The 14,454-nt window shown below is 32.0% G+C and overlaps 1 protein-coding gene across 7 annotated transcripts in view; it reads right to left on the bottom strand.

Moving 5' to 3' along the window:
- The window catches only part of LOC105836048 (protein sprint), a 330,029-nt gene that overhangs the window by 33,150 nt on the left and 282,425 nt on the right, over positions 1-14,454 (bottom strand). For all 7 annotated transcript variants that reach the window (XM_036285717.1, XM_036285715.1, XM_028193034.2 and 4 more), the window contains one exon: positions 3,460-3,591. In XM_036285717.1, the coding sequence (XP_036141610.1) occupies positions 3,460-3,591 (132 nt within the window). The remainder of the gene's footprint in view (positions 1-3,459; positions 3,592-14,454) is intronic.

Raw genomic sequence — 14,454 nt, 5'->3', positions numbered from 1 at the left:
GATGTTAACATGGCGCGACGACTCCTTCAGGAAGCAACAAAACCGAATGTGGTTCAAGCATTTGTAGAAGTCGACAATTTACATACAAGAAATGCTCAAAGATGGGTTCCTTCAAATTCCGTACAAATATTTGACTTCCCAGTGTTATCTTTGAACTATTTAAAACCAGTGACTATTGGTATATATCAAATTCAATTAGCCCCATTCTATATACAAGACAAGTTGCAAAGGGACGAAGCGGAAGAATTTCAAGTTGAAATCTTAAAAGATGCGGATAGAATACCTCGATCAGGATTTATGCGAGTAAGACTTTATTCACGATTTCGAAACGCGACGAAATACCAACTATGGATACTTACCCAATAATGATGATGAAGTGGATGACGGAATAGACAATGATGAAGTAAATCCCGTCCAAGGATATTACTGTACGTCTAAGTCCGGTGCCCGAACGCTTGGAACGTGTGCACACATTGCCAGTATCTTATGGTTTTTGGGATATGCACGGCATCAAGAAAATATTTGTTACCCCTCGACAAAACTCATTGATACAATCAATGATGCTACAAATCGGCTGCAACAAGAAAATATCAATTAATATTACACGTATAAACATATTAATATTATAATTAATATTATACGCACATACATACACAGAGAGTAGGGATGGTTTGGAGTCAATAAATACTACGGGAGTGACTAACCGTGGGGTCCTTATCTTTACTGACACACACACACACGCGCGCGCACACACACACATAGGGATTAGATCCTTGCTACGTCCACGTCGTTGATCCTGGGTAACGCTAAGAGCGAGAATGTCACTATTATCGAACTTTGAGCCTTTTTAGAAAAAAAAAAAAAAAAAAAACAGCTCAGAGGATTGACTTATAACCATAGTAATTTTTGATCAGCATCATTTGAACTACAAAAATGCAAAGTTTCAGCCAATTCCACCGAAAGCCATTTTTCCGTGTTTTGTGCGGGGTCTTCCTATTATGTTATTAAATATAATAAAAATAATAGATTTGTATTTATTGTAAAATTTTGTACAATGTTGTACAATTCTTGTACAATGTTGTGGGTAGAAATTTACATAAAAACATTGGAAACATAAATGTTTCTCGCACCATGAACGTATTATAAATGCAACTTGCGTGTTGCAAATTCATTCTTTGTTATGTACGTTGGGTGATAAACACAATTTTAAAACGAGCAAAAAATAACGTAACTAAAAATATGCAAATAATTGCTTGGTACCCGTCGAAGTTATAAAATAAACGCGACATTGCACAAGAATGTCAAAATTTTATAATGAAAAAAATGTATTGTTATTTTTATTATATTTCATAACATTATAAATATTTATTAAAACTGCAAAAATGGTTTATTTTAAAGAATAATGGAAATAAATTTATTTGGGATAGACTAAAAAAAATTTTGTCACAACTGTTCTCGAACCTAGCTCACACGGATAACAAAAAAAGGTAGACGTGCACCCGCGACCACCGCTGTTGGTACCGAGGCGAGAAGTAGCTTTCTATTGTACTTACCTTACCGGCCAAAAATGCACATATTTAAATACAATTTTTTTCTCAGAAACTAACATTTATTCACCCAAAAGCCAAGAAACGGTTTTTGCTTTTCACCTCTCCTTTTGAATGCATTATGATTCATTCAAAAGTAGAGTTAGCAGATGTTGGTATCTCCTTGTAAGATATATTATTAATATATGCACTTTACACGTAGATAAAATTAAGAAATATAGAAAACATAAAAATTTAATTAAAGTCAAATATATTCTTACATTATTCTGAAGATATTAGTTATTATTGTTGCAGAGAAAAATTTTGAATGTACATACCAGATATATTTTAAAGATATATTAGGGATGATATTTCCATATAGCAAGGATTGCTACGGAAAATTTTCAGAAAGATTTCAACCAGTTATATTTTTTACTAAAAAGAGAAAGGTAAAAGGAGCCGGTTTTTGAGCCCACCTTTGATTTATGTACGTTATTTTATTCATTTAATCTTCAGGGTATGAACTATAAAAAAATTACGGTTAAAACGCCACTTGGGTTAGCGTAACGTAAGAACTTTGTCGACTCATATTTTTGAATAAATTCAATCAATTTCAACGTATTTTTTTAAGTTGAAAAACTCAGAATTATGATGTCTTTGTTAAAAAGTCAAACACTTGTCGGTCAGCTCCTGGACACGCTGGCTCTACCAAGAGGTGGACTAATACTTGAAATCTTAAAAATTTTTCCCCCGCTTCAGGGTTTCTCACCTCTCTGCGTTGAAACACGGCGCGCATTTCAAAATTTTCTCGGATTACGCTAACCCAGATCGTACATTAAGGGTTAAGTAAGCCTCATAACATACTCTAAAGATTTTTCCTAATAATAATTTAATTCGGAGAATTAGTCATTTTTAGATTCTTATTTAGAGGAGTTTTCGTATTTTACTTAAATAAAGTTTCCGTAATGTTAATTTTACTCACGCAAAATTATACTTTCCCGAAAATTGCGTATAAATATGCACAAGATATGTCAGGGCTATGATTTTTCTCGAGGTACTTCACCTTTAAAATAATGCTTTTTTGCACATTTTATTGTGTTCGCATCCGCAAGTGAAGAAACTATATTGTATTTCCAAGCAATTTGCTCCCAAAAAATATCAAAACAGATAAAGATTAACCAATATAAATAAAGATCAATTAAAACTGAAATTAATGAATTAGAAATGTCATTCGGCAATAAGGCAAAATGTTATAATTAAAATTTAAAATTTATTACGTGGATGGAATACGTATTAGAAAAAGTTATACATGTTTCCTAGTGATTTCGTCTGTAGAATCGGGGTGTAACCGATTTTTCTCTACAGTCAGTTTTTAATAATTTATTTATAACAATTTGTTACAATACTGATTTTTGTAAAGTGCTCTTTATATCAAAAATATTTTTCATGCTTTAATCCTCTTTTTGATTGTTATTGCTTCGCTAATCTTATTGATCTAACTATAGGCCTTCATTGATTAATATCAAAGAATATTGTGATGACGATAATGACGTTGAAGGTTAAACTATTTAATAATAAAAGAACGTATTTTTAACACACAAATACATACAAAATCAAACATCCATCATATCCATGTCGTTGATCCTGGGACATGTTAAGAACCGCAAATTAAATGCAATTCTCAATATTTTCCTATCAATGCAACTCGTAAATAATATTGGATTTCGATTCAGCAAATCCATAAATATAAGGAAATATGTTTGTTTAAAAAAACGTTGCTAGTGGTGTTACATATATTCATCGTCATTTCATTAAAATTGTAATAAAAATAAGTGATAAAAAATTAAAAATGTTTTAATAAAAAATATTTTTAATTTTTTTGTGGTTATTTTTTTATGATAAAATGTTTCAGGAAAATTATAAAAAAACTTACCGAGTTAAAAATAGCCGAGATGGCTGCCAATAGATGTTTCAATTTCTCAAGCGGAGAATCGGCTCTTTGTAATCGCTCAATACATTTGAGAATGCGTCCCAGACTTTCCTCCGAAGGAGGTATAATTTTCGACTGTACGGAAAAATAATCATGATATAATAAGTTCTGTAATTCTGTTTCTTTTTTTTACATAAAAAATGTTTTAAAAAAGCTGATTTTGGGGGGAAAATGGGTGAAACCTTTTCCACATATAAATACAACCCAAAAATACACTTAACTCGAAATCCTGAAGAAAACTTTGGGCAAGTTAAATAAGTTATTAAAACGGAACAACTTTTTAGTTTGGAACGTTGATAGGAATACACTGAAATAAGATTCTTCCCGAGTTTACGGCTTTGGATGATCTGTGATGATGAATGGAAGATGTTTATGATTAGTTCTAAACTTTAGAGCTTATCAGGTTCCCTGTAGAGGGGGTGTAATTGGGATAAAATTATTCCCGCGCTCAGCGCTACTCAGGATAAGTGATGTAGTGCATGCGTGCAAAAGGAGAGACGAAGAATAGAAGAAAGCAAGAGAATAAATGACTGAATACATTTATTCTCTTGCCTTCTGCTTTTCTTTGTCACACACACACACACACACACACACACACACACACACACACACACACACACACACACACACACGCGCGCGCGCGCGCGCGCGCGCACGCACACGCACACACACACGCACGCATCAGATTCCCCGCCACGTCTACGTCATTGATCCCGAGTAGCGCCCAGCGCGGGTACAATTTTATTCCAATCATACCCCTCTACAAGGAACATGATAAGTTCTAAAGCTCAGAACTAATCATAAACATCTTTCATTCGTCATTACAGATCATCCAAAGATGTAAAAACTTAAGAAAAATTTCATTTCAGTGTATTTTGATCAACGTTTCAAACTAAAAATGGTCCTGTTTTAACATTTTATTCACCTTGCCCAAAGTTTTCCCCAAGGATTTTGAGTTAGGTTTTTGGGTTGTATTTATGTGTGGAAAACATATGGAACAAGTTTTATTCGTTCGTTCCCCCAAGGAGCAAAAAAATCAGCCTTTAACATTGTCCTTTTCTACTTTAACGTGTTAATTTCTTAGAAGGTTTTTAGGATTTGAAGAAAAGTAAATAAACATTTTTCACTTCAAATTACTTATTGTTCTTATTTATTATTATTGTTAAGTTAGTTTTATATTTTTTTTAATAAAAAATATATTTGCACAAACAAAGCTTTTATAAATAAACAATAATTTGTTAATCTGCAAGTTTGTTGTTGAATTATATTTATAATTTCAAATTTCTTAATTGAATTTAAAAATTCAAACGTTATTTTAAAGACTTATCAAAACATTTGCAGTTATTGTTGAATCAGAATTATCTTAATTAATAATTTAATTCCTATTAATTTTTTCAAAATCGGCTTGAAAACAAAACAGAGAAAATCAAGTTTTTTTAGCCTTTAAGGGATACACCTCCTGTATGAAACATAAAACGGTACATTGAGTCAAATTTACTTAAGAGCACGTTGAGTGCTTACTGCAACAAGAGAATGCATTTTTCCGGCTGTGAGAATTCATGTATTCTTCAACTACTCAAAATAAAGGAAGAATGGTGTTAGAAGAGATATAAATAAATTAAATAAGTTTTAAAAATCGAAATCGGAACAAATAAAAAAATGTCGTTTTTTAACTAAAAATACGAGACAACTTTTGCAATTTTCAATACTTTTGCACCAAAATTATTTTTAAGAAAAAATAAACGTTATAATACGTGTTTCAAAAAGGCATTTATTTGAAAAACCGAAGATGTTCCCTTGAAAAATTATAATTATGTTTTTTATATTTTTTTCTAGGCCTATTAGTTTGGGTTCATAGATACAACTCGAATATCACAAAACATGAAACTATACAGTTAAACTATACTTTTTTAAGAATTATTTATGAATAGGAAACACATTATTCTTAGTCCGTAGCTATTTTATATTATTCTTAGCCCGTACCCAGATAGCACATAAAATTTATCATATATATTCATAAATATTTTAACAAATTTATTTTCAAAAAATATTTTTTAAAGATTATATAATTACACAGGCACACAAAAAAGTGGTTGGTTTGGAGGACCAGACTAGTCAATTCTTATGTATTTTGACCCGCTGAATCCAAATCCAAGGTCAGAATTGCTGAATTGGCTCATTTGTTCTTAATTAAAAAAAAATACCTTGTAAAAGTAGTTTGGGTTACAAATGTATTATCCAAAGCGTGCAAGCTTGTGTAACCACATTAACCGTGGAAAATTCAATACGTATGACAAGTCTTCTGTGAATAAATAGCGTAGAAAATTCACCCCCCTTTTCTATTATATATAACTCTTTTATTCTCGAAGGTTTGGACTAACTGAACAAACTGAAACTTGGATGTTACAAGTCTGATGAGTGGAGACTATTCATCGATACTTCTAAGAGAAGCTTGCAAGCAGTGTTGCTGCACAATACTAATGTATATGCCTCCATTCCTGTAGCGCACTCGGTAGTGATAAAAAAAAAGTACACAAACCTAAAAACAGTTTTTGATGAAATTGAAGACACAGAACATAGATGGTAAATTTGTGGGAATCTAAAAATTCTCACCATATTATTGGGTCAACAATCAGATTACACAAAAAATTCGTGCTTCCTATGTAAATGGGATAGTGGAGATCGAACAAACCATTACATAAGAAAAGAATGGCCGACTAGGACGTCTTTGCAACCTGAGTCTAAAAATATCATAAATAAACCATTAGTTGAGCCTTCAAAAGTTCTTCTTCTACTTCTTCATATCAAATTAGAACTCATAAAACATAGGTGAAAGCTCTAAATAAAAAAGGTGAATGTTACCAGTATTTACAAGAAAATTTTCCAACATATCTGATGCAAAATTGCGGTAAGGAAATTTCGATGGACCTCAAATACGTAAAATGTTGAGAGACGACAATTTTGTCACCAAAATGAATAAAGACGAGAGAGCAGCATGGCTGAGTTTCAAAGGTGTCACAGAAAACTTTCTAGGAAACCACAAAAGTCAAGAACTAGGTAGAAAATTTAATGAATCTTAAGTTGTATTTCTTGGATTCTTATATCGACTACTTCCCAAAAAATCTAGGTGATTATAGTGAAGAACAGAGAGAAAGATTTCATCAAAACATCAAGGAGATGGAGCATCGATATCAAGGTAAGTTGGATGTGAACATGATGGCTGATTTCTGCTGGACGATCAAACGAGATGTCTCTGTGAAAGGAAAGAAATATAATAGAAAGCCATTGCACAGAACCTTTGAAAATAAAAGAATTAGATACAATAGAAGAAGGGACTAAATTTTCTACGCTATTCATTCACAGAAGCTCAGATTTGTCATACGTATTGAATTTTCCCCGTGTAATGTGGTTATGCAAGTCTGCACGCTCTGGTTTATACATTTGTGACTACATTTACAAGGTGTTTTTTTGAGATTAGGAAAAAATGAGCCAATTCAGCAATTCTGACCTTGAATTTCGATTCAGTGGGTCAAAATACATAAAAATACACTAGTTTGATCCGCCGGACCAACATTAAAAAAATTTCTTTTAAGGTTAGGAAAAAATGAACCAATTCAGCAATTCTGACCTTAAATTTAGATTCAGCGGGTCGAAATACATAAGAACAAATTCATAGACTAGTCTGGTTCGCCATACCAACATTTAAAAAGAATTTTTTTAAGGTTAGAAAAAAATAAGCCAATTCAATAATTATGACCTCGAATGTGGATTCAGCGGGTCAAGATACATAAGAACAGACTAGTCTAATTCCCCAAACCAATATTTAAAAAAATTTTCTTTTTGAAGTTTCTTTCTTTAGGAAATGTGAGCTAACTTTGCAATTCTGATCTTGAATTTGGATTCGCGGGGCATAATACATAAGGATTGACGAGTCTGGTCCGCCGGACCAATCACTTTTTTTGTGTGCCTGTGTTATATTTCATAAACCATTTAGAAATGATACAAAAATTATTATCAATAATATATAGAATATATTATTAAAATGTACTGAAAAATACATATTTATGGTATATGAACGAAATATCGAAATATTTTTTTATATTTTTTGATAATAATAGAGTATAAATATTTATTTTAAATATTTTCATAAATATTTATCATAATTCTTTTCATACCTGGTAAACTCAGACATAAAAATATTTAGAAAATATTTATCATAAACATTTTTCCTTCTTATAAATATTTTATAAATATTTTATGAATATTTTGTGCTATCTGGGTAGCCATTTTTTCCGCGATAGATGGTCACTGGCTTTTCGCAGGCTTGGTTTTTCAATAAACACGATGACAAGGACGCATTTTTTATGTATATATTTTCATCTGCAGCCTCCACATCTTCGGCCTCATTATCACTTTCCTGCTGATAATTATTACTTTCAGAATGCTCTGATATGTGATTCTGTTCATTACATAATCGCACAAAATTTAAAAATTGGTCTGTACCACGAACCAGATCACGATATCCTTATGTATTTTGAGCCGTTGGACACAAACGGTGTCAGAATTGTTCCACCCTTTTTTTTAATAGAAGAAGTGGTCTATAAAAAACACTAAAAATCACAATAATTTTTCTGCATGCGGAAAATGATGGGTGATAGGGCAATTCTGATATTGAATTGTGTTCAGCGGCTCAAAATACATAAATATATCATTGTCTGGTCCGTAATACAGACTTTTTTGCGTGCTACATTGTTGCAACAAAAAAATGATTTAACATTGACGAAATAAAATTCCGAAGGTACGAAACATTTTACTTACACTTCAATTAATAAAATAAAGCCCATAAATGCAAAGAAAAAAATTGTGAAAAATTCAGTCCTGACATACGTAAAGAGCATACTGGGTCAAATTGACGTCTCGAATTGGCGTCTCGAAGCATCTGATGAGACGGGAGTATCCCATTTGGACACATAACGATTAGACATGACTCGATTGGACATAGCATGATTGGACACCGCACGATTGGACACTGCACGATTTGAGACCAAACGTTTGGATACCGTATGATTAAATTACACTAGTAAAACATACATACCGCATGATTGTATACCGCATTATTAGACACCGCATGATTGGACACCGCATTATTGGACACCGCATAATTGGACACACAAACACACACACACGGGGGATACAAAAAGGAGCCTTCGATTCCTCCTTTCGCACCCATCCCGTCCAAATCACTAACCCATGTACATTCCAAACAAAATAAAGTGCACATGTGTTTGCAGATTTCCAATACAATTTACGTGGGTTAGCGACTTGGACGGGGTAGATGCGAGAGAAAGGCCGAAGGCCCCCCTCGCAAGCGCGCGCGCGCGCATGTGTGTGTGTGTGTGTTCACGTGCACGCGAAGCGTTCTCTGCATCACATGGGTTTGCGACTTTCTATGCAAAACAAGATGCTCGTAAGAATATATATATATATATATATATATATATATATATATATATAGACATTTAAAATTTACTTTTTTTCTGGCAGAGTGACGCTTTGTTTTGCCAAATGTTTCTAAGGTTAGATAATATGTCATATGATATATTGATGTTTTTTTGATGACTAGAAGACGGTGCTTAATAATGCGGTGTTCAATTGTGCGGTGTCCAATAATGCGATGTCTAATTGTGCGGTGTCCAATCGTGCGGTGTCCAATAATGCGGTGTCCAATAATGCGGTGTCCAATCGTGCCGTATCCAATTGTGCGATATCCAATCGTGCGATGGCCAATCGTGCGGTATCCAAAAAAATCTGCAGACAGTGCAATTCTCAACCGATATTAAGTTTGTTTGGCTTATTTTATATCTATTAAGGTTTGCTCTTTGACGTACTACTGCGGCATTTATTGATATAGAGCTGACATTTAAAATTGCGGAACGTGAATTGAAATAGAACGTTGAAAGTATTGAAATCTAATAATACTTTTTGCTTATGATATCAAATATATTTACGTTAAAATGGGTGGGTACATATAGGGTAGATACATATAGGTTTTTTGGATCGCGGAACATGAATTTATAGTCAAAAACATTCAAGAATCATAATTTATTATAACATTTATTATAAGAGTCAAAAGTATAAAATATTTATCAGGATGTATGAAAGAGCAATGTTATGCACTTGATGTATTACTTAACAAGTTTTCATATTGTTACATTAAATTTTTGACAAAATGCCAGAAAGTCTATATGTCTAATTTTTTTCTTATCGCGTATACGTATCTGTTTTGATACTTCTATGTTGATATTCACGAACTTAACATTAAAAAGAATGTTATGATGAATCAGTACAGGAGAAATCGTTGTGCTGTTAACACTGAAGTATTACAAAATAAAATTTTACGATTTTCTCGTATTAACAACAAAACATGAAGAATTCTCGTTGCACACCTTTTTCATTATTTTTATAATACACACACATACACGGACGGGACCTACGGTCTTCCCTTCTGCACCTACCCCGTCCACCTCGTTTCACACGTTGCAAACAAAGCAAAGTTCACATGTGTTTGCAGATTTTTAATGCAATGTGAAGCTTGAAGGGCAGGTGGGTACGGGAGGGGGAAACAAAGATCCCTCTTACACTTCCCTCCGCGCGCGCGCGCGCGCGCGCGCGTGTGTGTGTGTGTGTGTGTGTGTGTTATAAAAATAATGAAAATAATGCGCAACGAAAATTCTTCATATTTTGTTATTAATGCGAAAAAATTGTAAAATTTTATTTTGTAATACTTCAATGTTAGCAGCACAACGATTTATCCTGTACTGATTCATCATAACATTCTTTTCAATGTCTAGTTCGTGACTATCAACACATAGAAGTATCAAAACATGTATGTATACGCGATAAGAAAGAAATTAGGAGATAAGATTACGGTTCGTATTCGACCTTCCTCCAATTTTTATAAAATTTTATAGGCATGTAGTATTTACTAAATGTAGTCGAATGCCATAAAAGCGAATGTATGGAAATAGCTAGTTTTTAAAGTACTCAACTTTTAATAAAATTATGATTTTTTTTTATTTATTTCCGTAAATAATGGAATTTTCGAAAAATACTTCAGATAAAAGTTATGGATCTCATCAAAACACACATTTCATCTATTGATTTTTGCCACAAACATAATAGTTTAAAAAAAAACGACATTAAATGTTTAAAACTTCATATAACTTTTCTAAGAATAGCTGACCGATCAAAGCAGAGCGGAACACTATGTTGCACAGAAGACGCGTGGACGTCGTTTCGCTTTTTAGGCAGAGGGGAGAGTTTGGATGGATCTCGCTATGCGTGGAAAGTCGCAAACCCATGTGGTACAGAAAACACGCGGGCGACGGAGGAGCTTTGCCGCATCTCCTTCTGTTAACTAATAAAATTATCTAATAAAACTTGGATTGTGTTAGACGAGTTTTATGAAGTTTTAAGCATTTGATGTCGTTTTTTTCAAAAACTATTACCTTTACCGCAAAAAATAATAGGACATAAAATGTGTATTTCGATGAGCTCTACAACTTTTAGTTGAAGTATTTTTTGAAATTCCCGTTATTTACAGAAATAAATAGAAATAACACGATGGTTTTTTCATGGTTTTTGCCATGAAAATCAAATTTGCGCCATTTTTCACTATTCGTAATTAGGGCCTCAAAATAGGTAAGAATACGTAATTGCCTAAAAAATCGGTGGTTCGATCTATATATGGAACTTCAGCCAAAACCGCGTAATTAAAAATTAAATATTTGGAAAACTAGTCGTTTCCGTACATTTGCTTTTGTGGCATTCAATTACATTTAGCAAATACTACATGCTTATAAAATTTCATCAAAATTAGACTAAAGGTCGGATACGGAAGTTCAGCCAACTAGAGATACAGGTTTTTAGGAATTATAGCCAATTTGAGTAAACTTTCTTGTTTATAACTTTACAAATAACGATCGCTAAGTAAATCCTTTATAATATTATTCAGAATGATGACCTTGATAATATATGTCAAGGTCATTGACATCAGGAGGTGGTCCGTTATTCTAAATAATTAATCATTATGTGTATCACATTAATGTTGATACACACACACACACACGCACACACACACACACACACACACACACACACACACACACACACACACACACACAATACAAAATATATTTATGCATACATTTATACTAATATAGTATATTAGTATAACATTAGTATAAATATATATGCTAACCATTTGTTGCCAAATTGTTAGCAGACTGCTAAACATTTCTTGTGGAATCAGGTTGCCAAAACCATGGCCCATTATGTCCTCGAGTGCGCGTTGACATAGTATAAAAGCTTATATATTGCTTTATTATATAAGAAATCATGAAATAGTATAACAAAATTCTGCCATTTTGTCAAAAATTTAATGTAACAATATGAAATCTTGTTAAATAATAATACATTAAGTGCATAACATTGCTCTTTTGTACATTCCTGAGTCTTGTAAAGATTAGTGTTCTTTGACTTTTGTAATAAATGTTATAAAAAATTGTGATTTTTAAATGTTTAGTTTAACCTCAAATTCATGTTCCGCGATCCAAAAACTTACATGTACTTAACGAATAAAATAAACCCAAAATACTTAAAATCGGTTGAGAATTGCATTGTTAGTAGATTTTCCCAAAAATAAGCCATTTTGCCACGTCTATAAAGGGGCACAGTCACTTTAGCACAATTAAGAAAAACCTACATAAATATTTAGTGTTCTTTTGTGACTAATTAGTTGTTCTATTGCAGATTTTGTTGTTCCAGCAATGATGTAATCATTGGGACATTACACTGCGATTACTTTATAGAAAACTGTTGGATAGAATTCAACAACCTTACAAAAACAGAAAAAAAAATTAAAAAATTACATGAAATTAATTCCCATTTATTGGTATGCATATAAAAACAATTACATATATTCATATATCAAATACAAAATATAGTATGTCAAAGTATACTCATGAATTTTCTCATATTTCTTTTTATCTGCATTACATATATTTTAAAATTTTATGTTTTTCTTTCTTAGTAACAATTTAAAAGTACAAATTATGAATTTAAAGACAATCAAACTATATTTTAAATTAAAGACGTACAACTAAACCGAGAGCGACTTTAACATCGAAATTAGTCAAGCAACAAATTCTTTAAAGGCACTTCTCTTGAACATATCCAGCACAGCCACCCTTTTAACCCGTTTTTTTTGCAATAAACAATTAGCAACAAATTCGAAACTTGCATATCCTTCGAGCAACAAAATCGAGAGAGACTTTAATCGAAATCAGTCGAACAACAAATTCTGTAAGGGTACTTTATTCTTGTGCTGAAGTAACTGTATTTGTATTTTTTATTAATTTTTTTTAAAGATTTACCCAGTGAACACAGTAATATAGCAGCAGTGTAACAGCAATGTAACCGAATATAACAGGTTACGTTACTCTGAAATTACACGTAACTTACATGTAAATTACAATTTCCGACTCAGCAATATAACATGTTATAATTACATGTTATCTAACCGTTACACAACAGTTACAGTAAAGAAAAATAAAATAAAATAAAAATTTCATTTTTTTGAAATTATTTTTATCAACAGCACATACTACATTTAGAATAAATTTTTATTAATTAATTAAATTTAAATTATATTATTTTTTATTTTATTCTTACTTGCCGTTGCTGGGTTTGAACCCGGGACCTTAGGATTACGAACCTTGTACTCTACCTGCTACGCCAATTTGACTCATCGATATGGGTACTTGTTATTGTCTACATATACCTATATGTAAACTGACGCGACTATATTATTTTTTATAAAAACAATTGAATTTTGCAAAACATTAAAAATAAATAGCATTAATTTATTTACTTATTAATTTCATTGTTAAATTTATCTTTTTTCATAACCTTAATAATTTGATGGAAATTGCGATCTATTTAGCATTAATCTTTGAAGCGTTCAAATGATTAATTAGATGGTTAACTATATAGATCATAATTCTAAGAAAAATTGAATAGTATACATTTATTATTCTGTTTTTGTTCAGCACATGATGAATTTAGATTTTGTGCATTTTTTGTGCGCAGTAATTGTAGACAAACCGTTATTTTTGGAAACATTATCTTTATAATAATTTTTTTATTATTAAATAGATCTGTCATTCAGGATGTTATAATGTCTGATTTCTGAGTCAACTACGACGCATCGTTCCGTAATAACATTGATACGAACGTTATGTTACGATTATACAATTTTTGTTGAATAAATGTAACGCCAAAACGATGTATAACAGTTAGATCACTTGCGTATAACAAATATTACGTAACAGGTTATTTTCATGTCATATAGCACCTACATATCACAAGAATAATAATGTTAAATTACATGTAACTTCCATGTTATATTGCCGCTATAAAATGTGTTCACTGGGTAGGTATTCAATTGAATAAAAGATGGAGCAACTAATTAGCCATAAATTTACTCTATAAGAATTTTTAGTTTATTCTTGTTTTTTTTTAATGTGGCCGTGCTGAGTTTAGACTTAAGTCAGCACAGCCATCGGTTTTTTCAAAATGGCTAGAGCAACAAAATCTCCAATAATTAATTAGCCACAAAAGAGCACTAAATATTTATGTAGATTTTTTCCGATTGTGCTAAAGTGGCTGTGCCACATTTATAAACGTAATTTTTCCCATTGTGTGACGTCTGCAGATCATTCAATGTACATCACTATAGAAAAGAAGGTTGAGACTAACAAAGAATAACGTGGGATTCGATTTCAGCGTTTGAAAGGGAGATATAGCGACGCAAAAATTTTTTCAGGTTATTTAGACCCAGAGTACCCTTTAAGAGTTAAATAAATTTATTTTTTAGCA

Source organism: Monomorium pharaonis, chromosome 4, assembly GCF_013373865.1.
Source record: "Monomorium pharaonis isolate MP-MQ-018 chromosome 4, ASM1337386v2, whole genome shotgun sequence".
Taxonomy (NCBI): domain Eukaryota; kingdom Metazoa; phylum Arthropoda; class Insecta; order Hymenoptera; family Formicidae; genus Monomorium; species Monomorium pharaonis.
Note: the sequence above shows the minus strand (reverse complement) of the source record. Positions and strands in the feature narration are given on the sequence as shown.